The sequence below is a fragment of the Sesamum indicum genome, linkage group LG5 (genome assembly GCF_000512975.1).
Source record: "Sesamum indicum cultivar Zhongzhi No. 13 linkage group LG5, S_indicum_v1.0, whole genome shotgun sequence".
In the NCBI taxonomy this organism is placed as follows: domain Eukaryota; kingdom Viridiplantae; phylum Streptophyta; class Magnoliopsida; order Lamiales; family Pedaliaceae; genus Sesamum; species Sesamum indicum.
In genome coordinates, this window is record NC_026149.1 from 17,578,367 (window position 1) to 17,592,061 (window position 13,695).

A 13,695-nucleotide genomic window follows, 5' to 3' on the forward strand; every position below is an offset into this window, starting at 1 on the left:
TGAAGGTTACCAGGATGATGCCATGTGGCCCATACAATAGTATCCACATAGTAACTATAAGTACCCCAAAACGTCATATTTCGAGGTAACTCGTTAATAGACTTTTCGACCTACAATTCCTAATGGCATATTTTTACCTCGATTACACTAACTTGAGCGCCGGAGGATCGTTGCCAGTGACATATCCGACGAGCTTCACATTTTTGTTTCATTCTTAGGGACCCAATACTCGATCTTGGTGGAGTTAGCTATTGGCCGGGAAATCTACCTTTCAGGTCACTAAATTCGAGCAAAATTAATATAATAAGTGTAATATATTTGCTCTTTGATTCATTCAGAAGATCAAATTTAAATTGGATAACAAATTTTTATTTTTTTTAAATGCCAGATCATCAATTTTGTGAAGACCAATTAAATTATCTCTCCTCCTACTAATCACAATATTATAACGTTTCTTTTATCAAAATGTATAATCATTAGCAAGAATGACTTATTTTCAACCAATCACATTTCCAATTTTTCCAGTACTCTTAAATATGTGTTTTCAATTTTGTATAACTTTTTTTACGTAAATAGAATACATTTGAATTAGTTAATGATATTATATTATTTATTGATGCTGTTAAATTAATAAATTTCCGATGAAAATATGTATAAATAAACATATTTTCACCTTAGCGAGTTTTTGTCATTATAGTATACTTTTCTGACGCGAATAAAAATTTGTAAGTTTAGCTCCAGAGAAAATCAGGACGGCTGAGTTATTTGATCGAAAAAAAATTAAACACATACAATTTTATTAACTTGCAGAAATTGGTGGCATTATTAGGTATAATGTTTGTTTAAATAAACTTAATTTAAATATTTTAAGAATATATATATACATTGTAAATTAAAAATACTTTTTTCATCTTATTTTAAATATATAATAAAATTTTTTAACTCAAATCGAACTTTAAACATAAGGGCAACAAAAGAGCAGGTATTAGTGGGTCTTAATGGTGTCACTGGAACATAATACACACTCACTATGAAATTTAGGGTTTAACGAAACCTAAACTAATTATGACAAGTGCAATACACTTACCACGTGATTATTGCAAACAGCTTTTAACATATACATCCAAAGAAAAGGTTTATGATTCCCTTCTCCAAAAAAGTACATATACATACGTACAGAATTTGTAACAAAAACGAAAGATCTAATCTACCAACTCCAACAATTTTCAAAACTTCAAAAATTAAATTAAAAAATTAATATATATTTTTTTCCCAAAAAAAAAAAAAAAAAGAAGTATGGATCAATGGACCTGATTTAAAGAAGCTTCATCATTATGAGTCTCCAAATTTCTGTCTCCCGTCTTCTCCTCGCAATCTGGAGTAGTACTCTGGCCATTACTTGTAGTACTCAAACTGCTCTTGCTACCGAACGATGATGCCCGACTGGACGCCGGGGTTGCCAAGAACGTCGGATTTTGCTGCCCCGCCATGATCACCAGGTACTTCTCTTCAAGCACCGGCGGCGCTATTTTAGCCCCGTCGTGATCTGCCTCCCCTGCTTCGAGGTCCCTCTCGCCAACCGCGATCTCCCCGCGTTCCAGGTTTTCTGCGAGTAGCTTCCAGTAGGAGCACGCCAAGATCACGAGAGCTAAAACAATGAGCCCCAGCATCGCTGCCAGTCCGCCGAATAAGTACGGCACAGGCGAGTTCCATGCTGACTGATGCCCCGGTGACGGTGGCGCCGCTGGTGCCCCCGCTGTTGCCATTTCTCCTTCAATATATATATACCAACACACTTACCAATATATATATATCTACACTGAATATACAGAGGCCCGTTATTAAGGGACGGTGGTTTTGGTGGTGATGGCGGCGGCGGCGGGGGGGGGGGGATGGGGGGGGGGGGAGAGGAGAGAGCGGGGCATTTATAGGACAAGAAAGAGGCATGGGTGGGGTGTGGGGGCAAGAATATAATTAGGAAATTTTAATTTAGATTAGGTTTGACTGATCTGAACTAATTATATAATAAATATAATATCTTAAAGTGTAATTGATGTATAATTCAAAGAATAATGATCAATCACATAACAAATATATCACAACTATTTTATAGTTAATTTTGATTGGATAAAATCTAAATCGTGTAAGAAGTTTGGGAATATGACAGGATTTGGATCAGACATAGTTTGTGGGAAATCTGTGTGTATATCCAAACGAGTATAGAGTGGAAAGCACTAGTGAATTAATTGATGATGCATGATTAAAGGGTTGTAAGTTGGATATGTGAATCACCACTTTGATGTTGGCCAGTATCACAGGATATCCAATTTCTTCAATTTATATTCTATTTTTCTTATATATAAATACACACATAAATATCTTCTTCCCTGTAACTATTACACGATATTGATTCAACTCTGATCAAATTTTTTAAATATTAAAAAATAATAGATATATATATATATGACCGTTGGTATGCACATTTTGTAAGAAACTTCGACATGAACGTTTATTATATTGTTAGAAATATTTACTAGATACTGAATACAAGTAACATATCGAATTGAGATTGTGATGGTAAAATTATTATACTTAAGACTAAAAGACAATAATTAGTTTGAGTTACTATTTTGTAAGTTTTACTATGTGTATGAGAAGCGGAAAGCAAACTCACAACGTCCCTCTTTTCAGAGCATTTATGGCATGACATATTTATTATTTTTTATCTCATTTATTGCTTGAAATCGCCTTATATCCATCTCGAACTTGAACTGATTTGAGCGTTGGAAAATTTTAGTCGGAGACAAATCCGACTAACATAACGTTCGTCTTTCTTCTCAGGAACTATTTCAATATTTAAAAATATTTCGAGCTTATTACATATCTTAAGAAGATTGTATGTTTCGACCCGCATCATCTATATATATATAGTTGCAAGAAAATTAAAGCAACAACACACTACTGGGAGACAAAATCGTAGTGCGTCGTGGTACGACTTTAGTACTTCAATTACATACCCACTCACGCAAATGGAATGATTTAACGTAATTATTGATTACGAGGATTTGCCCAGCAGGCACCAATGACTCCTTGTCGATGCTCAAATCTCGTGATTAAAAAGTTTTGAGTTTGAATTTTACAAATATAAGTATTTAAATTTATTTTTAATAATAGTATGTATTTATTTGTTTTGAAATTGTTGATTAATTTAAAAATATTAATATATATTTAATACTGAATATTAAAATCGTACGTTGGTTAATTTCAAAACATCGATGTCATGGAAGTGGTCTCAAGTTGGCAGCATGGATTAATGAATAATGTCTTCGACATGACATCATGAAAATATACATTTTTATAAACTCCACCACCTTTGGCTTTAATATAATTATCTTCATCCATTACCGGTTTTAAATAATCTAACAAAAATCCCACTCGTGATTTGGTTCTGGATACTAATTAGAAGTGTAATTCATGATGTGATGCCGCGGTCAATTCAGTCAGCGAAGTTGAGGCTCATAATTTCGAATTTATTTACTAATATGTGAGATATTAATTATTATATTTAAATAGTTATTTGATATTGGTGATTGGTATATAATTATTATAGTCGTCTGTAGCTGTTCAATATAGATTTATTTAAAAAGGAATAATAGTTCATTGCTTTCACTTAAAAAATAAATAAATAAATAATCACGAATTTACACTATTAATTTGATTTCTTTTTTAAATAAAAAATCGATCTGAATAATTATTGCTCTTACTAGAAGAAATATGACTTTTTATCATGATTAATTATTAGAAGTTAAAAAATAAAACTTATGACAAATGTTAATCAGCCACGACTCGAGCCGTTGTTTCTGTAGGGGACAACCTATAATCATAGCAAATGTTTTGACCATAGATTGAAATTACAGTGGATATTCATTGAAATTTAAAATTTTTCATTAATTTTGTGTGACTGTAGTAGATAATATTGATTTTTTATTATTTTGATTTAAGTTGTAATTATTTAGCATGTAGGTAATAATAATTTATTATTTTGTAGTGGAGAAGAACATCCCTTTGCATAAAATGAGTTTAAATTAATTTAAATAAATTGTTTAATTTGAATTAATTTTAATGCGTTGAAGCAATGAGTGACGTAATTTATTTTTATTTATTTTTTAAAGTGAAAGTGATGCATTATTATTTTTTTTAAAAAAATAAGTTGATTACAATTATCAAAATCAATATCTAACGACTATCAAACGATCATATACTATTTATCAATATAAGATAACTATATATAATCAACACCTATTATTAAAGTAAAAGTATCCCACACATTGGTGGGGTTCAAATCCACGACCTTAGAGTCATGTGGCCTCAATTTCGCCAATTAAATTTGGCCTTATCAACCAATGCAGGATATAATCTATCACTTGTGATCTCGGAACGGATTAATTACAAGGGGATAACTTAAAATAATCAATTAATAAATTGAGTTTAATCTATAGTGATTTATTTTATTTTTATTTTTCTAAAAATAACGATCATCAATATCAAATATTTGTATCTAACAATAATCGCTAATTAGAATAATCGTAAATCAATCATAAATATCAAATAATTAAATCTAATTAATAATTATTATAAAAATAGAACAATACATATATATTAAAATAAAATAATATCTGAGACGTTGATAGAGTTTGAATTAACCCACGATCTTAAAGCATAATCAGCTGAGTGGGTTTTCCACTATAATAATAATGGATTGGCTGCTAATCAAAATAATAATTGATAATAACTAACTGGTTGATTAATTAACACCAATTATAATTATGATGCTTTTTTTCTGCTGCCCTCATTTTCCCAGCATGCTTTGTTGCATCCAGGCTAGCTCCACCATAGAAATCCAAAGAATTAATTACCAAGATTCAAGAAATAATTCATCCTATGGAGATTTTGCATGTATTAACAATAATTCATGACGAGACAGATCGCATTATTTGGTGATTTGAGACGGGACGACCTACAGTTGCATCTCTTTACAGACTATTGGACCATCGGGACCCAATGTAGGTTGGTCTACCCTACTTTCAGCTTCCCTGAAGATCCCCATGCATAATTTCATCCTTTGGCTTGCGATTTTGGGAAAACTATCTACAGTTGATAAACCATGGGTATCATACCTAGGCGCCTGTATATTATGTGATGAGGACGCAATGGAGACACATACTCATCTATTCTTGCGATGCCGTTATGCCAGAAGATGCCTGACATCGATTCGGCAGATTGTTCGATTTGAATGGCCTAATAGAGAGTGGTCAATGGATGTTGAGTGGGCTGCAAGGAAATAGAGAGGAAAACATATCATTAACTTGGCTTATTGTGCACTCCTGGCTGCTTGCATTTACCACATTTGGAGGGAACTAAATTTGAGACGCTTTGAGCATACAAAGCGACCACCGAATATCATAGCCACCATTATTGTGGAAGATATTAGACAAAGGATTATCAGTGTTAATTTATCTCTTTCTATTAGTTCATGTGCGTTATATAGATTATGGCGTATCCCTTGGCCTGTGGAGGGAGAAACCACCAGTTGAGCACTATTGTACTGTACGATCTTGTTTTATTAATGAAACTTACATTTACCCAAAGAAAAATATTCAAAAAATATAAAGGGTTAGTTACATATTGTCATTTGAACTATCACGGTTTTTACATTTTGGTATTAAATTTTTTTCAGTCAACTTACTATCTTAAATTTATAAAATTTTGCATTTTATTATTTATATTTGTTTTTAAACTAAGTTTTTGGTGAAAAAGCATCGTATGCAGTAAATATGTGATATTTAGGGTTGTGTAATGTGATATTTTTCACATATGCACATGATGTAATATTTTACCAGTAGAAAAATCAACAAAAAAAGTCATATATATATATATATATATATGACAAAGTGCAAATTTTGCAAAATTAAAATGATCAGTTGACACAATTTCTTTTTTTGAGGATAATTAAAAAATGAGCATAATTCGAATGAAAAAAATGTAATCTACCCAAATAAAAATATACGATATTGTCTTTTGGAATAAAGTACAGCTTGACCTCTTAAATTTCTCATAATTGCGAACCCACCCCTATTATCTATCTATATTATATATATATATAGATAATATATATACTAATATAAAAAAGAAAGTGACTTCTCAATTACAATTGATTGTACTCATTTTTTGTGACACAATATCAAATTTTAAACTATCAATTATACCTTAAATATGAATATGACTATTTATTTATTTTAAATGGTTCATGTCGTCTTTAACTATTAATATACTGTCATATTTATCCTATATTTTTATCAACGTTCATCACTTGATCCGAACGCTTTGAATCATATATTGATTTTTATTTTTAAAATTTGCGCCATATTTATTTGATATATGCGCACAAGTATTGCATGCTATAGTTGCTAATAATAATAATAATAAGAATAATATTAATAATAATAATAAAAAGAGAAACATGTTTTATGTTCAAAATGGCAATTATTTATATATTTTACAAAATTTTCCCTTCCTTTTATATGATACATTTATTGATTTTCATATTATGAAATTAATAATTCGTAGAGGCAAAAAAGGGTGATGGCCCCCCTACCAATTTTTGAAACTACAAAAAAAAAATCAAAACTCCCAATTTATTTTTTCCCCTAAGAGATCAGGTTTTAATTTTAATGTTCAAATGAAAACCACTCCCCAATTCACCACAAATTCTTTCACTTCCTCTCTAATGTCAACAAGAAATTGCATATTAATCTCCATTTCACATCAAATATATGATTTTTAAATGGATAATTATATTTATACGTCCTGACCTATGATCTATTTATATACATTACCATTGTCTTTTAAAAAATCACACATATACCCTAATAAAATCAATATAATTACACAAACTATCCATATTTTTTGCTGCCGGGATAATTTTGTAATTACGCAAAAAACAGTGATGATTTATGCAAATAAACTATAGATTATGGGGTGTAAATATAATTATCCCATTTTTGAATACAACTACTAAATCAGAGAAATCCTTCAAACCTTCCACCAAGAAGACATATTTTGAAATATTTTATTTCTCATCATCTTCTTTCTGGCAATATTCATTTGCTATATAGACATTTCTTAGGTGGAATATGGAAACAATGTAATTATAGTTTTTAAATTAAAATTTATAATTTGGTCCCCTGACTTTAAAAATTATGAAAACTTTAGTCCTTTTTGGCTGATATGGTTGGTTGTAAAATTGTAATTAAAAATTTCCGACCAAAATTGTAATAAAAAATTACAACCTGCGCTGACACGTCATCAAATTTACAGAAAAACCCAATTTAATTGCTCATATGATTGATGATGTGGAATTTTAATTACTAATAGTGCCACCCGCCAACTTACTGAACTAAAATTATATTTTCCCCATCAAATATATGTCGGAATATTTAGTTTCCAAATCAGATATTATCATCTAGTGCGTTTTTAACATGTCAAGAGACATTACTTATTGATAATTTGAATAGTTCTGGAAATAGAGCATAGTTTGATGACGTATGTTACCCGAAATAGTTGTGGAGTATTTATAAAGCCATATGTTCGTACTTATATGAGTCCACGTGGCATGAACTTGAACTTTCAAATATAGAATCATTGAATGACTTCAATTTCAGGTCCTCGTGTAGGAGCGAATCAGGTGCTACTGGACTCGAGTAAGAAATATACAAATTTTTTTAAAATGCAACAGTTTATTTTAGACAGGTGGTAAATTACTTCACTCTAAAAAACACATGCCGTAAATTACTATTTTTTTTTCCGTAAGAGGTAATTTGCTCATTTACAATATCAAATGGGATAAATTGCATTAAGCCCGTTTTTTTTTTGTTTTTTTGTTTTAATGAGAAACTGAAGTGTGAAATAATGGAGGGAGTGATGGACTTTGTGCTACAATGTGTATGGGAAGTGAGCTTTTGCAATATATATTGTAGACTGCCCATTTGAGTAAATTATAATATTCTTTCTTAATTAGAAGAATTGTATTTATCTTAATTTCTTTACTTCACTAAGAAGGGTGGACCCCATCAACCACAAAAAAATTAAAAAGATGTAGGATAAAAATATTACTGGACCTCAATCGCAGACATCTATATGCATATGAATTACGGCACATCAAAAAATAATTTAGAAAATTTAAAAATGTGCTTTTCAATCATATTAGCTGTCGTTACACGTGTGGTAATTGTAATCATAATATTTTTAAATTTAAATAAATATTAAAAAATTAATTGTAAACAAAATAAACAATCAATCCTAACTAACTCATTGAATTAATATATGATGACTTGTAAAGATATAAATATTCTTGACATATTAAAACAATTAAAAAAATAGCTTCTAGTTAATTCAAACGAATAACCAAATAAAACTAGAAAAATAATTAGAGTTTCGAATTCCAGATAAAAATTATTTTTTCAAAAATTGAATTCTTATAGAAAAAGTGAATAATATATTGATCAAAGTAATGTTTTGAAATTCAAACCATTTTTGGATAATTAAATCGTCAAGTCGCCTCCGATCCACAAAACAGATTGGATAAACTAAGAAACGAAAAGCCCTAAAAAATATTTTTTTCCCCACAAGAACTGTTTGATCCATTCGTCGAGCTGATGAACCGTTTGAATTAATATTGGATTAATTGAATCGGAGAATCCATTGAGCACTATAAATATAATATGAAAAGTCCTAAATTTTGACGTCTTTGTGCAATATATGTTTTTTATATTTGATTTTTATTAGTTTGTTTTAAAATTAATGTTATTATATTGACATATTCATATTTTTGCTGAGTTTTAAAATACATTTTAATCTTAATTTTTTAATTTGATTAACGATATGAGTTTCAAAACATTAAAACAAGGAACTGAAATTATTTTTTCCAGAATTATTTATTCCCAAAAGGGTAAAAAGAGAACGACAATGAGGATAAATGTATATATATATATATATATATTAAACAAAATAAATCCTAAATGGCTTTATTCCTCATGCATAGTCGTCGTCAAACGCAGTTGCGGGGGCATCAGCCATCGGAGCATCAGCGGCCTGGGGAGCAGCAGCCGGAGTAGCGGCAACACCGTCATCACTGCTCGAAACTTCATAAACGGCGCGGTGGGCGTGGGGATGGCCAGCGTGCTTCTCGCACAACTGAGGCAAATGTTGGCCTGCGCGATTCACGAAACACACAATTAGCAAAAACCTCACAGTGATCGGCATTAATTAATCCAGAGATTAATTAATAATTCACCTTGATGTTCGGCGACCTTGGCGAAAAGAGCGACGACTCCGCGGCAGTTGTCGCAGCAAGCGGGGGAGCACATGTCGCGGATGAAGTCCTTGGAGAAGCAACCTTCGGGCGACACTCCGTCGGCAATTAGATGGTCGACGCCGCACAACTTCTGGCAGCTGTTAACGTGATCCTCGTCTTCACCCGACGTCATAATCGCAAACAGGCACACGTTCTTAGGCAATGACCCGCACTCCATTGCTAAATAAAATCAAATCAATTACAGAGTTAGTCCTGGAGTCTGTGCGTGTAAATTCTGCACCTGGAAATGTTTTTCTTATAATTGGATGATAAGTATGAGAAGTGACAATCTTCGTCACCTACCAATTCATTTCGATAATTTTAAAAAACTCGGCACATTGAGGTAAAAATTATCGAAAAATTTCAATAAAATTTTTAAAATTACAAGACACAATTATCAGAAAAATTCACACAGGACTAAGATTGTAATTTTGTGAAAGACAATGAGATTTAAATCCAAGAAACTCGTACCTAGTGATCTTTGAACGAAGAGAGAGCAAGCGAAGAAGAGAACAACGGAGAGTTTTGTCGCAGAAGCCATCTTCTTTTCTTCGCTTTTTCTTTTATTGCGATGCGGATGTGCTGATGAATGAGCAAATGCGTTTGATGATGAAATGTGGAGTGTCCAATTTCTTTATATAGGCTGACGGAATGAGAGAGAGAAAGATTAATGAAATTTATATCGACCATACGAATAATTAATTAACTTAATCAGTATTAATTAAATTAAATTATAGTGGACATCAATCAAAGTTAAACCAATTAGTTGGTTGAATGTATGTGTATCCTTAATACTCAGTCTCTCCCTGAATTAGAGCTTAAGAGAAATTGTTAGTTTTCTTAAAAATATAGCTATGATCCATATCATCCACTACCATAAAGAAAAATAAAAGAAATGGATTGTTTCATATATTATAAATAATTACAGTTAAACAAAAGGGTAAATTAGATTGTTACACATGAAATTAGGTTGAATTATACGAATATTACTTATCTTTTGTAAAATTATAACTACAATTCTTGAAGGGTGTTAGTATAATATTTTTCAGGGGGTGTTTGTGTATTTTGAACTAATGAGCTCAATGTAATTTAATTACGGTAAACAAAATCAAAGCGAAAATTTAAGTAATTGCAGGGGATGATTACTTACTCCACCCTCTCCCAAGCTTCTGATATAATTATAACTAGAGTTTTGTGGTTTGTAAAATTATATCCTATTACCCTTTGATGTTTGCTTCTGTTCAATAAAAATATCCATTCATTAGTCAAAATTAACAGAATTTGCTTATATGAGGGGAAAATTTTGAATGAAAATTCATATTTACTCCCGATTGACTTATTGTTTACTTATTGTAGGTCAAACAAGTCTTTAGTCGAACTACCCTTATACATCTATCTTCAAACGCTAATGCATGTGAAGAGGTACATCTTCACCCTTATAGATGTATTTTAGTCATAAAAGATTTATTTGACTTATAATAACTTTGTAAGTCAATCGGGTGTAAACATAAATTTTCATTCATAGGTTTTTATGGTGTTAGCGAATTTCATTAATTTACAAAACAAATGAATCTATTTATTATATGGAAACAAGTACCAGGAGTACCAAGTTTTTCAAACAACAGGAGATCTACGTAAACTAACACCAAATCTCAGGGGAGAGCGATATAACTATACATCCCTACTTGCAATCAATGTTTGTCATGATTTTAATTTAGCTATAACAAAAACATTCTCAATAATTTTTAGCTAAGCTAATGCGTTGGTCTTGCTTGCAGAAACTAATAGCCTTTGCACATCCATGATTAGTATAGTAGCATTTACAATGATTTTCTACTTAGAGGGTGTTTGGCTAAGCTTATAAACTCATCAAAATATCTTATAAGATGTTCGAGAGCTTATAAACTCTAAATATTTATTTGTCTAATTTCTTTTAAAGAGTTTATAAGATTTCAAAATAAGATATCTTAAATCTTATAAGCTCTTTAAAAAAAATTAACTCCCATAAAGTTTTTTTATAAGGTCTTATAAGTTATATAAAATTAGTATATTATAAGACAAAAATATCATCGTTCTTACACTTACACACACTCTCTCTCTCTCCCTCTCTATCTCATACACACACACTCGTCTCTCTCTCTCTCTCTCTCTCACACACACACAAATGCACATACTCTCTCTCTTTAGGATTTAAATTTTTTTTTGCTATTTAATTTTTTCTAATATTCGAAAAGAGAAAATTCTTCATTACTCAATAATAAATTATTATAGTTAAATAAAAATAGATCGGTATTGATATTATATTTATTGAAAAATATAAATTCAAGACATTACAAATTATAAGACTAGAAATAATTGTTGCATTAATAGAAAAATTATCAATTATATATCTATATTAATATTAGTCTAGCATGAATGTACATATATATTATTTTTATTAAAATATTTAGGTAATAATTCATATTTTTTTTTGTTACTCTAAAAAGATTATCTATTAAATTTTTATTTAAAATTAAACTTGTGTACTATTTATAAAAGTATTTTAAATTTTTTAAAATTACAATATATCAAGAAAGAACAACTTATTTGATTTTATGGTACATATCATGTCCATTTTAGCAATTAAAGACCTTAGTATGCCAAACAAGAAAGATCTTATTATGCCAAACATTCTAACATCTTATAAGATGTGTAACACATCTTATAAGTTTTAACATCTTATTTTATTCAAACACTTTAAAAGCTTAAATTTAAAATAAGATCCAACGCCTTATAAACTCCTCAAATATCTTATAAGATGTAGGAGGAGCTTATAAGATATTTTAAAAAATTTAGCCAAACACCCTAAAGTCCTGATGATTGTCCATAAGAAAATGTCATATTTCTAAGACTTCATTATCAGATACTAATATCCCATTATCAGTGATTTCTGGGGATTCATTTTGAAAATTTCTTGCTTCTCTATCTCTTCCCCTTGTTAGTTATCTTCTATTGGTTTCTCCACCTTATTAAAGGTGCTTTCCATATTAAGTATTCCTCTTTCTTAATTAGCGGTCGTAGACAAGCATGAAAACTCAGATTCATTAAAAACAACATACTATTACTTTAAATCCTAGCTAACTTCTAAACCAGCCTATATCCTTTTATTCCCTCATGATAACCAATAAAAATATATTTTTGGGATCGAGGATCAAGTTCATCACCATTTGTTAAAGCAAAAGCAAAACAACAAAAAATGCAAAGAGAAGAAATATCAATATTATTATTGGTCCAAACACATTCAGGTATTCGTCTGAAAGGCTAGAGGTCAGAGAACCAGTATTTAAGGGGCCAGCCATTTAATTGTCGGAGTAAGAAAACGAGGGGAAGGCGGTGGGAGGAAAACCAGAAGAAGGAGAATGGGGGAAAAGAGGCGAGAGAGAGAATCGAGGGAAGTTTGAAAAAGAAAAGGAAGAGGCAGATAGTTACAGGGTCAAATCGAGTTGGGTGGATGGGCTAAGCTGAGTTGGTGGACTTCAACAATTGGGCCAAGTAGATCAGATAAGGGACCAGCCATCCAGGAGGGATGGATTGGGTCTTAGTGAATTTGGGCCATCAATTTTTTCACAATATATCTAAGGTTTTATTCCAAATTTAACCTTAAATTTCATAGACAAGCACTTGTTGATACAATTTCTTACCTTGAATGCCTTGCCACATTTATATTCTGGATTATGCTCTCTAATCTGAAATGAACACTCCTTTCCTAATTTCAAAGCATAAATCCTCCACTCATACCCTTCTTCAGCATATCTCCAAACACTCTACTCCACTCATTTTGTAATCTTCAAGTTTCTTTTAGTTTTTATTGCTTGTAAATGCACAGCCTTTCTAAATTCTTGTTCGATACTGTCATGTTCAAACACATGATCTATTATGTTGGAAGCACTAAACATTGGAAATCTTTCTTTTCTTTCATAGTCAGATCCTATATCAAAATCAAAGCCCCCCCCCCCCCCACCCCCCCCCCCAATCATCATCCTCAGTTGAGTCATCAGAATTTGTGTCGGACTACCATAGCAGGAACCCCATTTTGATCCCTTTTATCCCGAGGGAATTTCATATTTGGTACATAATTTAGTGCACTTTGCAGCAGTAGAGTATACAATAATGATGTGTTTGGTAAATCAAATACCATGGTCTAATAATCAAACATTCTGATTAGTTGATAATATTAGTATTAGTTAGGAAGTTTGTGAAAAATTCCTGCGAAAAGTTTCATTAACGCCTAATTTATTCGTGTC

At 31.1% G+C, this 13,695-nt stretch overlaps 2 protein-coding genes across 2 annotated transcripts; both read right to left on the minus strand.

The window, feature by feature from the left end:
- LOC105162957 (protein GLUTAMINE DUMPER 5-like) lies at positions 1,044–1,897 on the minus strand. The gene has a single exon (XM_011081137.2). It carries the CDS (start codon positions 1,764–1,766, stop codon positions 1,302–1,304), a length of 465 nt encoding a protein of 154 aa, XP_011079439.1. The 5' UTR covers positions 1,767–1,897; the 3' UTR covers positions 1,044–1,301.
- LOC105162865 lies at positions 9,026–10,007 on the minus strand. Its single transcript, XM_011081018.2, has 3 exons — positions 9,884–10,007; positions 9,353–9,592; positions 9,026–9,269 (listed from the first exon to the last, which is right to left on the minus strand). Exons 1-3 carry the CDS (start codon positions 9,951–9,953, stop codon positions 9,091–9,093), a joined length of 489 nt encoding a protein of 162 aa, XP_011079320.1. The 5' UTR covers positions 9,954–10,007; the 3' UTR covers positions 9,026–9,090.

Excerpts from the sequence above, each read along its gene's own strand:
- LOC105162957 (XM_011081137.2), bottom strand. The coding sequence starts at position 1,766 with ATGGCAACAGCGGGGGCACCAGCGGCGCCACCGTCACCGGGGCATCAG.
- LOC105162865 (XM_011081018.2), bottom strand. The coding sequence starts at position 9,953 with ATGGCTTCTGCGACAAAACTCTCCGTTGTTCTCTTCTTCGCTTGCTCT. Across the intron at positions 9,593-9,883 it reads CTTCGTTCAAAGATCACTAG|CAATGGAGTGCGGGTCATTG; the intron begins GTACGAGTTTCT and ends GATTTTATTTAG. Across the intron at positions 9,270-9,352 it reads CAAGGTCGCCGAACATCAAG|GCCAACATTTGCCTCAGTTG; the intron begins GTGAATTATTAA and ends TGAATCGCGCAG.